Here is a 19,289-nt window from a genome sequence, read left to right on the forward strand (position 1 = left end):
AAGGTTTCCAGCACTTATCAAACACAGTTATCTTAGCATGAAGAGAAAGATATCCATACTGGTGGGAACACAAAGTGCAAACATTTTGTCACTTGTGAAGATACATTTTAGTTTCTTCACACTTTTGCTAAAAAGAAGAAATATTAAAATGTGATTCAGTGAACATTCTTTTTAACCTATTCATATTCCCCTTTAAATAATTATTAAGCTTGCTGGATCAGAAGCGAATCCTTCGAGGATACAACCTACTTGTAATTTCTTTTGGCATTGCTTGAATGAGTCTCAAAAGAAAATGACCATCTATGGAGTTAGTTGCTAAAATTATATATATTTTTTTTTTTGGGGGGGGGGGGGGGGGGGGGGGGGAAACCCTGAACAAAACCACAAGGGACAAAGAACAGGTTAACTTGAAGATTTGGGATAATTTACTAGAAAAATGAGTGTAAGTTCTCGAAAATGGTTCTCTTTTCCCCTCCACCAATCCTCAGGTTCCTGCCTTGGAATGGACAGCTGTGTGCCAGTGTGAAAAGGGATTATAAAATACAAATCTGAATATGGATTTTTATGAATGTTTGCTGTACAATAGAAGTTCGGATCTGATACAAGAATTCAAAAATATGAAACAAAACTACTATAAAAGTAGGGGGCATTTCAACAGCATTCCTTGTAGAAAGCTGCCTGTCTCCAAAATGATTCTTTGCTATTGTTTGGAATTAACTCTGTATTTTTTTTCTTCATCTTGCTGGATCAGTGGGTTATTTATTCTTTAATGACTAATGTCATACGACAGAACATCCCAGGAGTCTCTATGAAGAGAACAGAAGCCCCATGACATCGAGCCAATCAATGGAGAGGAGGACATGGATGTAGTAAAGGCTGAGTGTCCACTGATGTAACTGCTACTGAGAACTAGCCCTTTCCAGAACATGAGAGTCGTAGTGCTTCTTGCTTGTTCTCAGCCTGAACTTATTCACTGAGGTACTACTTTGTTTCTTCAATGCATTCTGAGCAGCTGACATTGTAGGGAACGTAGCTAGAACCGTGTATGTGGAAGCCAAGTCACTAGATTTGGATGACTCCGCATTCACACTACTGTCTCCGCTGCCACAGTAACGACGATGGTGCTGCTGCTGCTGCGCTTGTAGACACTGCGAATCCCTTAGCCACCGAATCTTGGCACCAACTTTAAAAAGTTCTCCAAATAGTTTTTCTGCTTCCGCACGAGTTATGCCTTCTGGCAGTTCAGTAATTTCTAGAACTTTTCCCACAACTGAAACAGGAAAAATATTCAATCTAAATTGGTCATTGTACTTAATGATACAACAAACACGATGGAAAATGAGTTATTTCATACTTGTATCTCCAGATGGCTGATAAAAATACACAGACATTCCAGTTCTGGTATTCTGGACAGCCTTTTGATTTCACATTTAGCACTGCTTACAGTTACAAGCATACAAATAAAAGCTGAGAATACAAAGAGGGCCCTCAAAAGAAAGGGAGTGGAAAAATAAAATGATCACCTAGTTTTGCAGCAGGTTTGGAAACTCACTACAGCATCTCACTGGCTTTGCCTGTTAATGCTTCAAACATCACCCACCATGCTAACAAACTAGTCTGTCTGCTCTCAAAAAATCCTCTCCCATCAGCTGTTAGAAAATGCCGATTTATCTGTAACTTTCTGCAACAGGTAACGCAACAAAAATTATTTCCAGTAAAGATACGTAGATAGATGAGGTCAGGTTTTATTTGGATGACATCTTTACCAACTCCAAGGAGCTAATCTGTAGATTTCCCAATACATCCTCCTCCAAATCCATATGCTTATTTGTATTAGAAGGAAAGAAAGAAAAAAAAGTGAGAAAATGAAAAAGAAGGAAAAAGAGGAAAAGCAAAAATAAAGGAAAAAAAAAGGCACAAACTATTTTGTGGTTTATGATTGATTTTACATCTCAGGCAAGTAAAAGGAAGCAGGGGTATGTATATTTAATATAACTACTTAATGTAACAAGATAGAACTTATATCCAGTAAACTGACCAAGTTGCTTTTCGTTTTAGTACTGTCCAATCCTGATCTTCTCTGGTCTTTCTCCAGGCTTCGTAACTACACTTTTCTCATTTAACCTCCCTCTTCCCCTCTCTCCAAATCAAGTCTTCCTCTCCAGCCTTATGTTTCCAGTGTTTGCCATGTCCATATCTGTGCAATTACTCTTCATTCTGTCCCTTTTCTCACCTGTGCTTTTCTTGTTACATTCCCAGCCCATCACCATAATCCATTTTTCTGGAGAACTGTGTCAATCAGAATTCTATACCTGGTTCTCCTGCACCAAGATCTGTTGAAGCAGCCTTCTTTGCTGGTTTCTTTCCCCTGTTTCCATGTCTGTTTCCAGGCTGACACTGGAAAGACTGACATAAATGATGTACTTTAATGACAAAGCACTAGGTTAGCTCAGTGAAAAACAGTGCAGAGGAATTTCTGGAAAATAACCTGTACTACCGTGGTACAGGAAAGATTTTAATAACCAGTTTTAGTTTTGGAGTTTAGCAATCCTGCAGTGAGGTACACTCAATCCTTGGCTTTAGAAGAAAGGAAGGAAATGGAGGAAGAAAAAAAAATCACCATAAATATTATTGGAAGAATGCACCTTCCCCTCCTCCCCCACCCCAATCCATCACACCTCCTGGCTGAACTTGGGTAGAACTGAGCAAGGTAGAGGTAGGGAGTCTGTGTCTGTCCCAAAAGTTAAGGAGATGGCAAAACTTTTTAGCTTTGCAAACACTATTATTTTAGGTTTTTCTTGTAAGAAAGAAACACACTCTTTGCTTAGGAATACTTAGGTACATGTTTGGGGTTTTTTTTGTTTTGTTGCTACTCAAATGGAAGAAGATCCTTTTAGCAAACGTTCTCTCTGTGATTTGTGGAACTGCTGGCAAAATGCAGTTATAATCCATCTAAATAATCCATAATCTACACTGTGCCTAAAGCTAAATTTCAGGAAAATGTTTCTCACTTTTTTTAATATACTACAGACAAGAAGAACGGGAAGTATGAACACTAAACAGAGCCATTATTGGAAAACAAGCACTTTCCACTCAATTACTCTGCTAATGCAATAATGGTATTCCCCATTCATAGTGGTTATAATGGTAGTCTGAACCCCACCCCCTGCCTCAGTGTTGCCAGGAGATTGTTCTCTCTAATACCTGTTCGCTTGTTACTTGTCCTCGTAATAAAGATGGCGGATTGTATTGCAGGGGTTGGCCAAGCAATGGGTATCGGGCATCTCCTTAAAGAGAAGGATAATTAGAAGGGTTTTTCTGTTGCATGCAATTTTCCTCCAAGTTCCTCTTATGACACAGATCTTATGCATAAGAGAAAGCAGAATAATTATGCACAAAATAGAGTATTTGGCTAGGCTAACAAAACAAGGTTTGGTGTGGTAAGTAAATCTGAGTCAGTCACATAGTGTTCAGAAGGTGAAAAGGCACAAGCTTTCTAGAATGTAGAGATTACACTGAAAAACACACTAAAAGTTTTTCTTCATTGTCATCTTATCTAAATCCTCTCAAAATGAGTTTAGTAAGGCTAAAACTACTCTCAGTATACTAATTTAATCATTTTCATGGTTATATTAGAGCCAGGTTCATCTTCACATTCCTATTTGCTCCAATGATTCACATGAACAATGGAATAGAAGCTTTTAGTAGTCACAGAAGATTCAGAAAGTTGAGAGGTATGCTTTACAGCAGGCAGCCTGGAAGATTTACATCACTGGAATACAAAGCAACGACAAAGACTACAAAGCAGGTAAGACAAGGACAGATGAATTAAGGTTTTCTTTATGAGTAAGCAAGAAATACAGAACTTTCACTAAGTTTTGCTTTGAAGGAAATGTTTCTGTAAAACAGCCCCATTAATTTTGAGCTTTGGAACTACACAAGGAAATGTTTGCCCTTGATGAAGTCTTTTGTTTGCATAATTTTTTAAAATGCTATCACCTATCACATCTCAATGAAAACTCCCCATTTTCTGGTTTTCTCGTAACATAGCAGCAGAGGACTGAAATTCTACAGGGAATTTTTTCTGTCTTTGGGTGGGTACTATCTGAAATACTAACTGAAGCAGCAACAGTACTGAGTCCATCATGCTGGTTATTCTACAGAGGAATGAATTCTTGCTTATGCAGTGGCTTGATGCAATACAGCATCAACCAGTATGTGAGTCTGGCAGAACATAGAACATTCAATCAACATCACATTTCTGTATCACTTACCCCAAAAGATACTACGTTCACCTAATTTATTAAGGTCAGCTAGTCAAACAATAGCTTCCTGGTAGTGTGTGTTGTTCTTGATTTATGGTTAAAACTTAAAGCTAAATTGTATCAAAACTTTATTCAATTTTCATGCTGAAATCAGAATTTACTTAAAGAGAAAGCAAGTGGGTTATAAAAGCTCTCATAATAACAAGATGATCAAAAGCTGTTGAAAATACAGGGAATGGTATCTGTGTAGAGAGAGAAGGTGAAATTTTACATAATGCTTTAATGGGTAATTCTGATGATCCTGCTCCAATAGTATTAGTACCAAAGTGAGCCACAGTTTATCAGAAAATCCTTATATAACTTGCATTTGAAAATATTCAAGTAAAAACAAACCCAACAACAAAACAAACATAGACACATTTTAGTTAAGTAAAAATATACCTTGTCCAGGGACAAAAGGTCTAGAAAACTGGGGCACAATAGAAAGAGGTGTTAATGTGGGACGGATGTTCTTCATGTTTGACAGCTGAACTGGTGCTGGTGATTGGGCCGGTGAGGTGACAGGACTACCTAGTTGAGGACTATGCTGCAACTGGAATAAACAGCAAGTTAGTGTTTTAAACAATCTAAACACCTACAGCACTCAATGACTGAAGTCAAGTTAAAATCGCGAACAGTTAAAATCTTAAGTATTGTCAGAGAAGATATTTTACTCCCTAAAAGAACTTTCAAGAAAATATTCAAATGTTCAAACTTAAACAGGAGAAGTTTAGACTGGATATAAGGAAGAAGTTCTTTACTGTGAGGGTGGTGAGGCACTGGAATGGGTTGCCTAGGGAGGCTGTGAATGCTCCATCCCTGGCAGTGTTCAAGGCCAGGTTGGACAGAGCCTTGGGTGACATGGTTTAGTGTGAGGTGTCCCTGCCCATGGCAGGGGGGTTGGAACTAGATGATCTTAAGGTCCTTTTCAATGCTTACTATGCTATGATTCTGTGATACTAAAATATGCAAATTTTAAGTCATCCTGGAAAACAAAACCAAACCATCATACCTGTGCAGCACTGTCTAAAGTGCTAAGTTCTGTGGACTTCTGCCCCCTTTGATGATCACAGTAGTATTTATTCTGTTTCCATGGTGGAGGTGAATGGTTCCGAGGCTGAGGATTGTTAGGTATATTTAGCTGCATCATTACTACTCCTCCACCTGGTGGTGGTGCTACTGCTACAAAGACAAGAAATAAGTAGGATACAGTTAGTTCATACTTTTCAATTGTAATTTTGGCAGAACAGATGTGAATTTAAAAAAGCAAAATAACATGAAACGAATGAAACTCATTATTGAGACTGTTTTTTAAAGAAATTATTCCATTTAATAGTAATTAGAAGTATTTAACATTCACTGTAGCTGCTGCCAGAGTAATGAGTTGAAAAATATGTGATATTAAGCATGAATATTCTTTATTTAAAAATGAAAGTCACCTAATTAGCTTTACATGACATACAGCAACATTGACTCAGACTGGTTTCTCTGGTCGGATGGCACACATTGGAAAGACATGGAATCAATCTGTAGTCTGAGGCCAGACTTCCTTCAGTTACAAGTGTATATAGGAACGTTTTCCTGGGTAGAGACTGCAAACAGATCCCCACATCCAGTACCACTGACAGTCTTGTGGCTACAGAAACACCAAAGTCATGGGAGAACACCTAAACAGCCAACGCTGTTCTGTAACATTTTATGTAAGGGGTTGTGATGAGAGGCTGCCTGAGAGGAGCAGTCTTCCCACTTTGACCTGGTGCTGTGTCCGGTAATTTATTTAACATCCTATTTACTTGGTTGTTAGCAATTTCCTTCTCTGCTCTACGCTCTATTTACAGCATTTCTCGGAAACCACGATTAAACACATGCTTTAAATATCGTTCAATCATCCACCTTTATAGAGGGAGTCTACACTCTTCTCCATTTACTACCAACATTGTAGCATCACTTAAGAGCAGTCAGATACAGCTTATAAACTGCATTCCTCTTGCTTTTTTAATTTTATTTTAAACGGGCTGTTTTCACTACCTTGGGGCTCCACAAAAAGCAACACGCTCCTTCGAGAAGCAAACCAAACAATGGAGAATAATGAACTAATTAAAAGTACATTAGCTTTTGTAAATTGTGTCCTGAAATATTTACTATATTGATACTTAGACTAGCAGTATTTTGACATCTGTACTTTCCTTTGAATGGCAAAAAGTTCTACCCATGTGTTCCAGATTGAAATGGAAGCATCAGATATCTGGCTAAGTTTAACGGAAGGTGTAAACGGAAGAATCCCTGGTCCAGCCACATTGCAAATACTTCTATTTTGTTACATGGCAAAATAAAATATGACTCTGTTTATGGATGTCTTCTACATAATGAGAATAATATAGAGCACAACAGCTTCCAAGTGGCAAAGCCACAAGCTTATGTAATCCCTGTATGTAAACCTGAGACATATCAAACATCTATATACACATACATTTTAAAAAAGAAAATTGGCTCCATTTTAATATTTTATGCATGCATTTCTAATCATTATTAATTATATTGGTTTACATCTCACTGGTTATATTATTACAGTATTTTATTCTGCAGCACTGTAGCATACTCTTGAATTATCTCTATTCTGAGAACTGCGCACCCAATAAAACCATGCTTTTCTTTCAAAACCACCTATAGCACCATTTGTAAACAAGTACCACAATCTGAAAATGCTGTTTAAACTGCAAAAGAAAGCTTTGTACATCCAGAAAAAAAGTTCTTTCTACTACTTCTAGTTCCACAGCATTTCAGTAAATTAAAATAAATGCAAATCTCTTCCTAAAGAAGCATCCCAACAAAATAAAGTGTCACAGAATGCCTAAGTCAGTTTGCAGCCACTATCTCCTGTCAAAACCTACAAGGGAAACACAGCAGAAACCTTTGAAAGGTTTCCCAGATTTACAGTCTGACTTTTCCATATGAAAAGAAACACAACGCTGCTGCGTATCAGCATATGTCCTCATCTCAGTGGCTTTGATTCATCATCTCAGTATCACTTACTGAAAAGCATGCTTTTCTTTGTTCTCTCAAAATTTATTCTCCCTCTGTTTTAAAGGCTTTCCTCTTCCCCATATCTCTTTAAATCAGAGTTTAGCAGGTTTGAGCAATGCCTTCAGATTCCTAAAAGTAGCACTTCCAGGACAGATTAGGAGCATAGAAGAACAAACTAGTGTGGGACCAATTTTAGGCACCCTGAAATGACAGTCTTCCAGAATTAAAGCCAAACAAACCTGAAGCAAAATGGGAACAAAACCAAACCTGCCCATGAACTCTAATACACTGCTAATCCAGCTATCTTGCCGCTTAACTGCATGTTATTTGTTTACTAATAAAGAGGGTCTAAAAATATCTTAAGATAAATGTTTGTTAGAAACACCATGTGTAGGTCACTGACCTCGGGTTGTTTAATCTGTTGCTTGCTTGCAAAACACTGAGGTAGCAGTATTTGAGACTACCCCTTTTCAACCAACCAAATCTCTAACATACCAAATTCCCTATTAGGAAAATATGGACTGTACCACTATGATCACAGGATTGTTCTATAACCTCTTGTTTGGAAGCTAACCTGAGTGCTCTTAATTTCCTAACCCATCTATAAATTTTTATAGCTGGAAATTCAGAGGTTTTAAGTGTTTGGATATTAACACTTATAAACATTTCATGAATATGACAAGGCTCTGTGTCACCACTGTTTTCACATGCCATTGAGGCTGCTATTTATACACCTTCATAAATTACCCAAACATTTTGCAGATCTAAACATTCCAAACCTGATTTAAATGCTTCTGCTAAGTGACACTTATCTGCTGAAGGCTGCCTCCAGACTGCCTTCATGAAGTTGGCTATTGTTTCTATTAAGTTCCAAGTTGTCATTTTAAAAGTTACAATAATAGCAATTCAGGTGAAGAATTCTAAAAAAAGTATTTGCAGAGATGGCATTGAAGTTGCAGTTGTTCTAGCAGTTAGCCATGAAATCAATCTGATAATTTACAACAGATTTCCAGACAGAATGGCTTAAGATTAAAATCCCAATAAAATATACCTTTTATTGGCTGCATGATGGAAAGACCAGTGGGCGAACTTTTATATGATGAGGGTGGAGACACTATGCTGTAGTGCACAATGGAAGCAGCCTGTTGCGGCTTTGACTTTGATGAAGGTGGCAATAATGTAGGAGGTGATGGCTTCTGACTTGAATGGTTGCTATAAACTATGAAAGTAAGAGCAGTAAATAAGGCTACCATAAGAACAAAACCAAAATGCCCCACACAGCTTTGGGGTATTTAATTTAGCTTTTCAGCAGGTCAAAAATCTACCTCTCCTCTATCCAAATGCAGAAGACACAGTTTTCACCCTCTTCTCAGGAATTCTTAAGAAAATCGCTGCTCCTATCCCATTAAGTGAAATATAAAATGCGTCTTGAGTAGAAGAGCCTAGCATGCTACTTCCAAAATGTACCTTGCTCATTCTATCAAATGTAAACCCAAATCTCAAAATTTCCAGACCCTTGTAGCTATTCAGGAAAACATAGAAGTCATTCTGCTGACAATGTATAGTTCCCCTGTCTGTCTCAACTCACAAGCAGACATGCAAGGCATTATGATGTACATTGCTGAATTCTACGTAACTTGAGAGCTTTCAATGATAAACAAATTGAGATGTCAAGTCAACTGCTTCCAATATGACCAAAAATGGAACACAGGAGGAAACATGATACAGTCGTTAATTCTAAATCAAACCCTTGATAGCAAACATCCAGTCACCCAGCGTATTAATAGCTACACGTTTTCAAAGTCTTTCAATAAAAAACTTTATTCCCCCAACCTGCACACTGCTGTCCTTGAAGCTGCTGTGAGTTGCATGGTGATGATGTTCTAGGAAACTGTATCTGCTCTGATCCAGGAGGCTGCAAATATCCTACTGATGAACTGGAATAGTAATAATAAAAAAAGAACACGAATAATAGGCATTTGTGCTACACTTTTATTTAATAACGACTGCATTTGCTATCTAGATCGAGGTGTTAATTTTAGAATCAGTAATATTCCCACCTACCGCCAAATCCACTCATTCTTCAGAAGCCTGAAGTTTCACATCTCTTCCTTGGCAAAAAACCTATGGCCCGCACACATTAAGAGGCTCTACTAATTCACCTATTTTGATACACCGCTTTTATATCGGTATTGCTATATGGGTAGAAAGATATGCAGAACAATAATAAAACAACAATTTGTTGTCTTGCCCAGTTAGCCAGAATTAGGTCTCAGTTAAATGATCACCACAGAACCTGCTATGAGGATTCTGGATGGAGCTGGAGCCTGGTCCCATGCAGCTGAGCCAGCTTGTTCAGGACACCAAAGGAGCACACTTCTGCTTCAGTGTAAAGTAATGCTGCTTAAAGAGATGACTGCCTTTCTGTGGCTTTTCCAAACAGGCATGGGAGAAACCACCTTTCATTTGTTTGTAATATGTAGGAAAAGGATAACTTTAAAAGTTTGTTTATGCCAGGTATTTTTCAGGGCGTTCACAGGAATTCAGCAGGTAAGTAACAGATAAAGGCAAGTTCCATCATACCACTAACTGATCATAACTGCCAGAGCCAGAATATCAGGTTGGTGGACCATAATCAGAATGGTGCCTATAGAATCTTGTACTTAATTTCTGTACTATAGATAAACATTCAGAGGGAGTGAGGAAAAAAAATATTACTTCAAATTATGGAAAAAATAGGTGTATTCCTGTTGGATTTACCATTTTTACCTACATTGTCACAAGAAGTTTGTTCCATCCTTCGTGCCACAGTTCAATTACTTAATATTAAAGACTCACATCCACTAAAGCAGGCAAAACTCAGTGAAAACTTAACCAAGGTTTGTATCTGCATGGGATATGTGCTCTCACACAGCTGCTCCTCTGTCTACTGATTACAGCTTTCAGTAGTGACCTGAAGGTGAGAGACTACCCAGTTCCTGCAGAACAGTACTCTGCCTTCCTTGCCAAAGTGCTGCAACATAACCATTATGATAAAAGCAAGATGCTGTCATTAGTTCCTAGTCTGCTCTTAATTCCTAACAAATGTTTCCCTGTTCAAAATAGAGGGACATTTAAATGATGCAAAAGATGATCAAGTACCAGAACTTACTTCAAAAAAAGTCTGGGATTATGCCTACCTATGACTTCATTGAACATCAAGTATAACTACAGAAGAAAAGAACAGAAAAGAACCTTCAGACACAAAAGAATTCGGGTTTCAGTAGATGAAGCCATGCATTGATAACACAAATACTATTTATGTCTCTGCACTTACAAAAGGATGAAGCAAGCTTCATACTGTTGCTGCTTGTTTAAAAGCTGCAGGAAAGTTAAACAATGCACATAATTTAAAAAATAAAGAAAAAATTGTAGTAAGCATTAACTATAATGAATTCCTGCCCATCTGCTCTCTCACAAATACTCAGATTGTGTTGGGGACACAGCTGCATACACAGGGAGATCTGTACATGTAGACCAGGACACCAAGACAGGTAAAAAAAAAAAGACAAAACAAAACCCCAGAAGTTACTTATCAAACAAAAGCTGAGCACATGAAAAAGTTCCTACACTTTTTTCATAGCCAGCTTTATGCCAGCAGTCCTCGCTAGCAACAGAGGAAGTAAGTTAAGTCCAGGAAGAAGGGAGGGGTGTGGGGAAGGTGCTTTAAGGTTAGGTTTTCTTTCTCAGTATCTTGCTCTGATTTGATTTCATAATAAATTAATTTTCCCGAGTCTGTTTTGCCCATGGCAATAACTGGTGAGCGATCTCTCCCTGTCCGTATCTCAAACCACAGCCTTTTGTTTTATCTTCTCTCCCCTGTCCAGCTGAAGAGGGCAGTGACAGAGCAGCTTTGGTGGGCACCTGGCATCCAGCTAGAGTCAATCCTCCACAGGAAGCAACTTTTCCTGACTAACAGGTATGTCCCAATTAAGGCAGTGCTGGTTATTTTAGTTAACTGCATAAGAGCAAAACTGAATAGGTAATAAAGTGTCCATAAGTCTGCCTTTACAATGCCTTTTAATATAGGCAATACTATAGTGTAATAAGTGTTAGTTATTACTAGGCAATTAAGCCTATTTTCTGAGAAATCAAACAGCCAAACTCACCTTAAATTATTCTGTTGACCTGATGGAATGACACTATAGTAAACTGGCATTCCTGTTGCGGGCAATCCTTGACTTGACTGACTGGGAATTATAACAGGCTGTTGATATGTCTGCTGGGGCACTGCTTGGGAACCTTGAGGCACCGAAACCTACAATCGAGAACACATTAACATTTTCTTCTGCAGATAGTGCTTTTTGCTGCCTCCTGTCCACCACCTAGTTTATATAAAAATTAAACCCAAACAAACAAAAAAACAGCCCGAAGCCAGAAACTGAAACATCTGCTGGAGTTCTCTAAATCCAGAAGACTAGCGATAACAGTAGCTGAAATGATAGTGCTTCATTAAAGAAAAATAATGTTATCTTCTTTCCCCAGAAATTGTGTTGATTCTGAGAGACTCCATCAATTAACAAAAGAGATCTTCTGCACAACAGAAAGCAGGGTGGTGGGGATGGAAACTGTTCTTCGCCATCCTCCGAATTGCAATTAACACAGCAGTTGGTTCTTAACAGGACTAGAACTTGCACGCTTGCAGATTTTCTTCTCACTCCAACTGTGGCATGTTTTGTTTGGTTGGTTTTGTCAGCTCTGACACCTACTTGCAGCTTTCTACCATTGACAAAGCAAAGCACTTTAAAAAAAACAAAAAACAGAATCACTCAAACACACAGAAGAGTGATTAGAAAGTTAAATGACCCACCTGGTAAGATGGCACTGAAGGATATGGAACAATCACACCTTGAATTTGATTCCCAATGCTGTTGTGTTGGCCACTGACTAGATTTTGATTCTGAGACTGCTGAACTCCAACTAAACCCTGGTAGTTTTGCTGCTGGTTGGGCAGGATCTGGTAACCTGAAATTATACATTTAAATCTTACTATGAAATAATGATCGTATACACAGTTGCCTATGTGGAAATGTATGTGTAGCTTTTTCTAATGGCTTTTTAAATCTGGCTTATCATGCATATAAAAAGAAGCCAACATTAACAGATTTACTCATTTGGATCCAGTGTGAAACATTGTACATACTATCTGCAATGCTGCTTTCACATGCTAGCAATGTTTATTTACACTCACTATGTGAGTAACATGCATTAACACCTTGATTTGGTAAGTGAAAGCTGAAAGCATTTGAGAAAAGCATGCTAGGTAATATCAAAACCAGCAAATTGTCTATTAGGATGAACAAGGCCATTCTAGGACCTAGTTCTAAAATTCTAGTAATGCTAAATCCTCCCAGTACCTCAGGTGCCCTATGGATAAGTGCATCTTGACTATGATTCAAAATTGAAATGCAATTCAACAAAATCTGTGTAAGGCATGTGCACAAATATTTTGTAGAAGGGCATTTTCTACTGAACCCTGTAATGCTGAAAACAACTGGCAACTCAGAAAAATCTTCCATGTAAAAGGCATGTCTGTATACAGTGGAATCCATTTTATATTCAGAGTTATCTTGGGGAAAAAAAAGATTTTCACGTTCACTCGTCTACAGTGCCTCTACAACTATTTATTACTGTTTAAACTGCTATCTTTCAAAAATGGCCTAAAAAAAAAAAAAAGTCCCCGAAACTCCCCCCAAAACAGAACAACCCCCCCCCCCCTCAAACCAAGCATGCTGAATAGGGCTTTGAGCAACCTGGTCTAGTGGAAGGTGTCCCTGCCCATGGCAGAGGGTTGGAACTGAATGATCTTTATGTTCCTTTTCAACCTAAGCCATTCTATGATTCTGTGAGTGCCCCCCCATTAGCATATAGTAGACAATTGCCACCACGATCAAACACATGCAGAACACAAGTAAAATTCCTTCTGTCACATTCTGTTATACAGGTATGCACTACTTACCACATCAGCCAAAACCCATAACTACCAGTGTTTCTGAGACAAAGCCAGTTACTGCTCCAGAATAACAGAACTGGGCCTGTCAAGATGCACTGACAGCACTAAGAGTCTGGTTTTGAATTGGACACATTCACATTCTACTGACCTTGACATTCCCCGTGCTCCCTACCTGGGTGTGGATCTATAATACCGCAAATCTAACTGCAAAAACTCACTTGGATTTTTCCTTTTTTTAAACTGTGTTTAAGAAACAGTGTGTTCTATTTTGAAAATCAGTCAGTTAACACAAAACATGTTTTTGTAAACAAACCCCAGCAGCGTTCATTGATAGCATATATACAGAGTACAATGAACATTGTGAATTAACAGTCTCAGCTGGCTGTCTTTATAGAAATAGCAACAATGAAGACTTAAAAGACTGTTAATATAATCAAATATTGTTTCAGAATATGAAAGGGAAGAAGGTTCAATTTTTAAAACCAAGAGAGATACTCATTAGAAACACACACTGCACTATAAATATTTTCAGAGTACCAGAAAGAATTTCAAAACAGTGCATGCTTCAACTGGGAATACTAATTAGAATTTCTAAGAACTCTTCAGTTTGAACTATGCACAAAAATCCACCTCATCTGTAATAAATAAAAAGCTTTGTTACAAACTGACCTATGGCACCGGAAACACAGCAGAATGTGAAGCTGCAGTAGATGACATCCAGTCAATACAGTTGCAACCTAAACCCCTCATTTCCCAGAAATTGCCATGTAGCTGTGAATATTTTTCGGCTTTTTCTGGCACTTCCAGAGACAGACATGATCAAATTTGCAAGCAGAGAGAACCAGAACAATATAAACTGCCTGCCAAGAAGGTTCCCCACAGCGTTCCAAAGAATGCTCCGTTTTTAGCTTCACAATTTCACCTCTGCCTAGAGAGCGGTCTGACAGAACTGCAGCACTCAGCAGAAAACCCACACCTGCCATAGCAGATTGTCTCATTACACAGAAAAAAAGCTGAAACAGGAGATAAAAGAAGTGTGTTTCTTAATATTTTACACAATTAAGAAGAAATCACTATTCATAGAAGTTCACTTACTGAATATAGAAATACATTTTCTGAAGAACACATTAAGAGTGAGGAACAGCCTTTATTCAAGAACAGAAAAGCAAGTACAATCACTTGGTCGGCAAGCTGTGAGTGTAGCTTGACTACAACTAATGCAACTACAGCTGTTACTACGACTGTAATAGTTTTATCACTGGCTGTTGTGAAGCAGAAGCCAGCTGTACTTTGGCTGATGTTCTTACAGTAACTGCAGTTCAGCCAAGATTTTTAATGAGCCTGTAGTTAGGTCTCATGGTAACTGGACCTTCATTATCATGGCAGTCAGAAATGCCTTTTTCTTAAGGAGAGTTTTCTTCTCCCAATATCTTTTGGGCAACCAAAGCAGTCTTATTAAAAGCTAACCGCCTCCGCCCCCCCCAGATATTTCACCTGAAACCCTTTTAAAAAGGAAGCCAGGAAGCAGCTGAAAAAGAGACCGGTTCACTGTGAGAAATGTAAACCTCTCAGACAGTGTTACGGCCCCGAATCCAACAGCTCATAAATAAAGTCAGGCCAGTCCACAATATTAAACCACAGAGTGGCTTCAGTTGCCATGCTCTCATAAGTGGTCATCTTTTTAGCTTAACTGGTGTTTGGAGAGTGGTTTCATAGTTAGTGACAAGTGTGTAAGACGAATAAACCCCATGGCTTTTATGTAATGCATGATCTGTTAATTCTTATTTTTGACCAGACACCTTGCTGTATTAGCCAAGGAACTGTCTTTTCTCTCAAAACCAGACATTGCCAATAAGCATCAACCATTTTGGATGTAGCTTTGTGTCAACCTAATATAAATATTTACTATTTAAAATAAATATACAAGAGAGAATTTCAAAACACACCATCTCATGAACAGTTCACAGATCAGAAAACATGATGTGGAACCCTCCATTGCAAGAATGCCAATTCAAATTTGTCTATAAAGCAGTCAATGAGAGCCAGCAATGGCTAGATAGCAATTTGGAGATAGCAGTTGCTAGTAAAATACTTCCCTCTACCACTAATGCTAGTAAATACCAAATAATCAAACAGGATTGAATGGAATTATTGGCTGGACCATCCCTTCGCTACTAAAATATAATCCTTTGATGTCAAAGCAGTAAAGTCTGAACAGCTTTCTTACTTTATTTCTTCTAGGATACAGAGGGAGATTTTCACTCCTGATGCTTTTCATCCTGTCCACATTACAAGCAGTGAAATTCAGTTAAAATGTAAAGAGCGAAAAACATACAAGAAAGAAATTAACAGCAACTGATTCCTCCCTTTACATCTTGGTGCTGATGCACCCACACCCCATGCTTTCAACTTCACATTGGTTTAGTTAGCTCCATATGTACACCGGGCTCTCTCTGATGTAGCGTGTGTGTGCTATTTGCTAGGGTGTAAATGGGGAAGTAACCCCAGCTGAGCCTCAGACTTCCTGCTACTAGATAGTCTAGGTATTAAAAACTCAGAGGGAGGAAAGCAGGCTGTATAATACAGATGGATAATCTTTAACACCAGTGGGCAGAACAAATTACAAAAGAAAAAAAAAAAGTAATTTATTTTCCTTCAAAAAACGGTCAATATACTTTTGCTTCTGTAGAGTGAGAAGCAGTGATCTATTCTGCAGTAAGCAGGTACTAACAGTATTTTAAAGTGATTTGACAACCCTACCACAAGTGGGCATCGCATTTTGGTGATTCTGCAATGAAATAATCCCATGTGCATTTGTGAACTGAACCATGAATAGCAACTTCAAGCATCGCTGCTATTGGAGCACTTCCTAGAATTGCAGAAGAGGGAGCCATCCCTCTCACAGGCTACTCAATAGAACAGCTATAAGGAAACCCAGTTAAACTTGGTAAAAGCTGATCTTTCATCCTATTTCTGTAGAGCAACACAGGAGCAGGGCGAGAAATCAAAAAATTCTTCTTTCTGAAGGAAACTCAAAAGGACACCAAGTCTAACATATTCAACTAAGGCATGTTATAAAAGCCGGATTTTTAAGGATCTCTGCCTTCAAGCATCACCAGTTACTGCTGAAAGTTTTCACTGCGAGTCAGAAGTAAACCTGTTTCAGGAACTTCTCTTACTGGGGAGGTTACAATGATATTTTTAAGTACAGATTATCAGAATGATGGTAGCTACAGTTACAATTTGTATGGAAAGGACAGAAAGATGACAAAAATACAGCTTGGTAAAATCCCTAGAAAGGTAACTCAGAAACAACTGTAAAATCTTTAGTAAAAACAGGAGGAGTAGAAAACTAGTTCTAACCACCTAAGTTTCATTATATATTGTATTCATTACCCAGATACCTTTAATCATAGGACAGGAAAGACAAAACTGTTGTCACTAGTATCTTCTGCACAGTGCTCTTTTCATGCCACAACATCTAAAATTAGTATCTTTTGCTTACATTTTTCAGTTAAGCTACATATCTACAATGTTACATCATTTAAAGGTACTAATTCATCCAACTTTGTAAGTTACTAAAAAGTTAATTACTAGGTTACAAGTTTTTGAATTACTCAGTTCTAAACTTAAAAAAAAAGATCCTGTAACTGAAGTTACAGCACTAGCCACAGACAGTAATGGCTTAAATCTCAAGTTTCATGAACAACCAACTCAGGTTTTTACCACCTTTGGTATCCCATATTTGAACTTCTGCTTTATCTGAAATTTTACAGCAAAATAAGTTTAACAGGCAAAACCAGGAGAAAACACACATGACATGTTCCGATGAAATGCTGAAAGAGCTCAACAAACCTGTCTGCTGTCCTGGCTGTGCCAATGGTTGGTTTTGCTGCGTATTGTAATGGACAGAAACAGGTCGGTATTGTTGACTGGAGTGCGGATACTGATTGGGGGTACAATAACAAGCTGGCATCTAAAACCGAACAACAGATAAAGAGATTCACTACCTGCAAGCCTATAGAAGGCAGGTATCTAAATGCAAAACCAATCACATGATAAAAGACACAAGACTTACTAAAAGGTGTGACTAACGTTGAACAGTTTAGCAATTAAAAATACTTATACTAGATAAATTCCCTCTTTAACAGTTGACTTCTGCTTTCACTGTAGAAGTGACAATTCCCAGTATCCATAAAGACAAATGTAGAAAACTATGCAGAACATAGTTTTATGCACTTTTATAACATAGAGTTTTACCAGTCAGACAAAAAAACAGGAAAACCTCGGTGATTATTGCTCCTCAGGTAAATTGAAGTCTTTCATTTCAAAGCACATAAGCCAGAAAAAAGGCCCTCAACCCCAGAATAAATGCATACAGCTGCAATGTAACAGGGAGCCCCACACCATATGAAAAGCTCATTAATAAAAGAGCATGATCCATTTTTAAACACAGCTTTTGGGAGAATGGAAACGGGGCCACTGTACCTGTGGCACAGGTTGCTGCATATATCCCTGCTGTGGGAGTACTTGCTGGTTGACAGGGTGGCTAGATGTTGAGTAGCCTGGAGCAGAAACCGGCTGGCCAGACGGTGGTGGAGGTGGAGCAGCTGCAATGATATAACCGGACTGCTGTGGGGGCTGGAGGACTACAGTGGACTGGAACATAGCAGTATGAGGTTCAGTTGGATCAGCAGGTGGCTGGCGGGCAAGACTCATATGGCTAAATTGTGATCCTAGGTTGTCTTGCTATAATAGGTAAAAAGAAAAGAGGAATTACATTCATAGATGTACGTTCAGGGAGGGGGAAGGGGGGAAAGCCAGTAACTCGGTAAGTTCCATATATGCATGTCTCAAATTACTGTGCAGCCATAGCATCAGCCAAAGAACAACAGGAAAGAACAAGATGCAACACAGTCATACATCATCTTCAGGGTTGATAGCACAAGAGAACATCCACATTCAGAAACTTCATTCATTTTACTACTAATACTCAATTTCTGGATTACATTTGCTTCTACCCACTTATTATGAGAATTTAGATGTCAAAAATAAAAGTCAGGATTTATGTCACTAACATTTTCTGACTGGACTCCATGTGAAAACTAACCCCAGTTAAAATAGCAGAGGGCATTAGTACTGCTGAAGTAGTTTTTCTTTTCAGGAGTGTAAGTTAATGAGGCTCTAATCCTGAGTAACAAGGTACACTCCTCTAACTTGGTATTATACTGCACACAAGGATTAATTTTTTTTATAGCCTGAAATCAAGTAATTGCTCTAAGAAATGTATTCTAGTGGTTACCTACTATCTATATTTTATTAACATCTGAAACTATGATAATGACTGCCCCAAGCACTGCAGGAGTCCTGTGAAATTTGAACCGTCTATTACTATAGCCCCAAGCTCATTTTCTCTACAAGCAACTCAGCGTCAAATTATCAACATCCTGCTAATAGGAAGTGATCACTAGTATTGTAATGTTGTACTAAACAAGAAGATTTGGTTCATACTTCAAAAGCGGACTCTCCAAACATGGAGAAACACCAAAGAACCCTTGATCCTCTCTTAGATCATCCTGGAGAAGAGTTAATCAAGAGTAAGTGTAAGCTCTGTCTTTTACTGGTTATCTACATTCACATTTTATGGTGAAATTTTATAGTTCCAGCAGTATCTGAACCCATCTCCTGAATGTGAAATGCTCCAAAATTATGATGATCCTGGAAGAAGTTTCATTCTCTGCTTTAACAGCCACATGCCTGACAATGATTGTGAAACACAGCAGATACACCTGAATTAGCTGCTACTAACAGCAATTCAGTCATACGCTAAACTTGCACAGGAAGGTCACACTGGCTAATTAAACATTCCCATTTCATTGCTAAGAAAGTAAGACTTATACTGACTTCAGTCCACGCATACTCAAACTCTAACATGAGAAATAACGTTGCTAATAAAAAACCCACACCCT

At 38.3% G+C, this 19,289-nt stretch overlaps 1 protein-coding gene across 13 annotated transcripts in view; it reads right to left on the reverse strand.

The window, feature by feature from the left end:
* Positions 1-355: 355 nt before the first annotated feature.
* Positions 356-19,289, reverse strand: part of R3HDM1 (R3H domain containing 1) — a 91,447-nt gene continuing 72,513 nt past the window's right edge. For 10 of the 13 annotated variants that reach the window (XM_057401833.1, XM_057401828.1, XM_057401836.1 and 7 more), the window contains 11 exons: positions 17,809-18,069; positions 17,176-17,296; positions 12,178-12,332; positions 11,477-11,625; positions 9,162-9,265; positions 8,380-8,547; positions 5,317-5,486; positions 4,707-4,857; positions 3,205-3,287; positions 2,313-2,397; positions 356-1,270 (listed from right to left, as the gene is read on the reverse strand). In XM_057401833.1, the coding sequence (XP_057257816.1) occupies positions 900-1,270; positions 2,313-2,397; positions 3,205-3,287; positions 4,707-4,857; positions 5,317-5,486; positions 8,380-8,547; positions 9,162-9,265; positions 11,477-11,625; positions 12,178-12,332; positions 17,176-17,296; positions 17,809-18,069 (1,818 nt within the window). In that variant the 3' untranslated portion in view covers positions 356-899. The remainder of the gene's footprint in view (positions 1,271-2,312; positions 2,398-3,204; positions 3,288-4,706; positions 4,858-5,316; positions 5,487-8,379; positions 8,548-9,161; positions 9,266-11,476; positions 11,626-12,177; positions 12,333-17,175; positions 17,297-17,808; positions 18,070-19,289) is intronic. The other 3 variants (XM_057401838.1, XM_057401837.1, XM_057401840.1) reach the window with 1 other exon arrangement.

This window comes from Pezoporus wallicus, unplaced genomic scaffold, assembly GCF_028554395.1.
Source record: "Pezoporus wallicus isolate ANWC-B61680 ecotype Strahan unplaced genomic scaffold, APGP_CSIRO_Pwel_v1 contig_865, whole genome shotgun sequence".
Lineage (NCBI taxonomy): Eukaryota > Metazoa > Chordata > Aves > Psittaciformes > Psittacidae > Pezoporus > Pezoporus wallicus.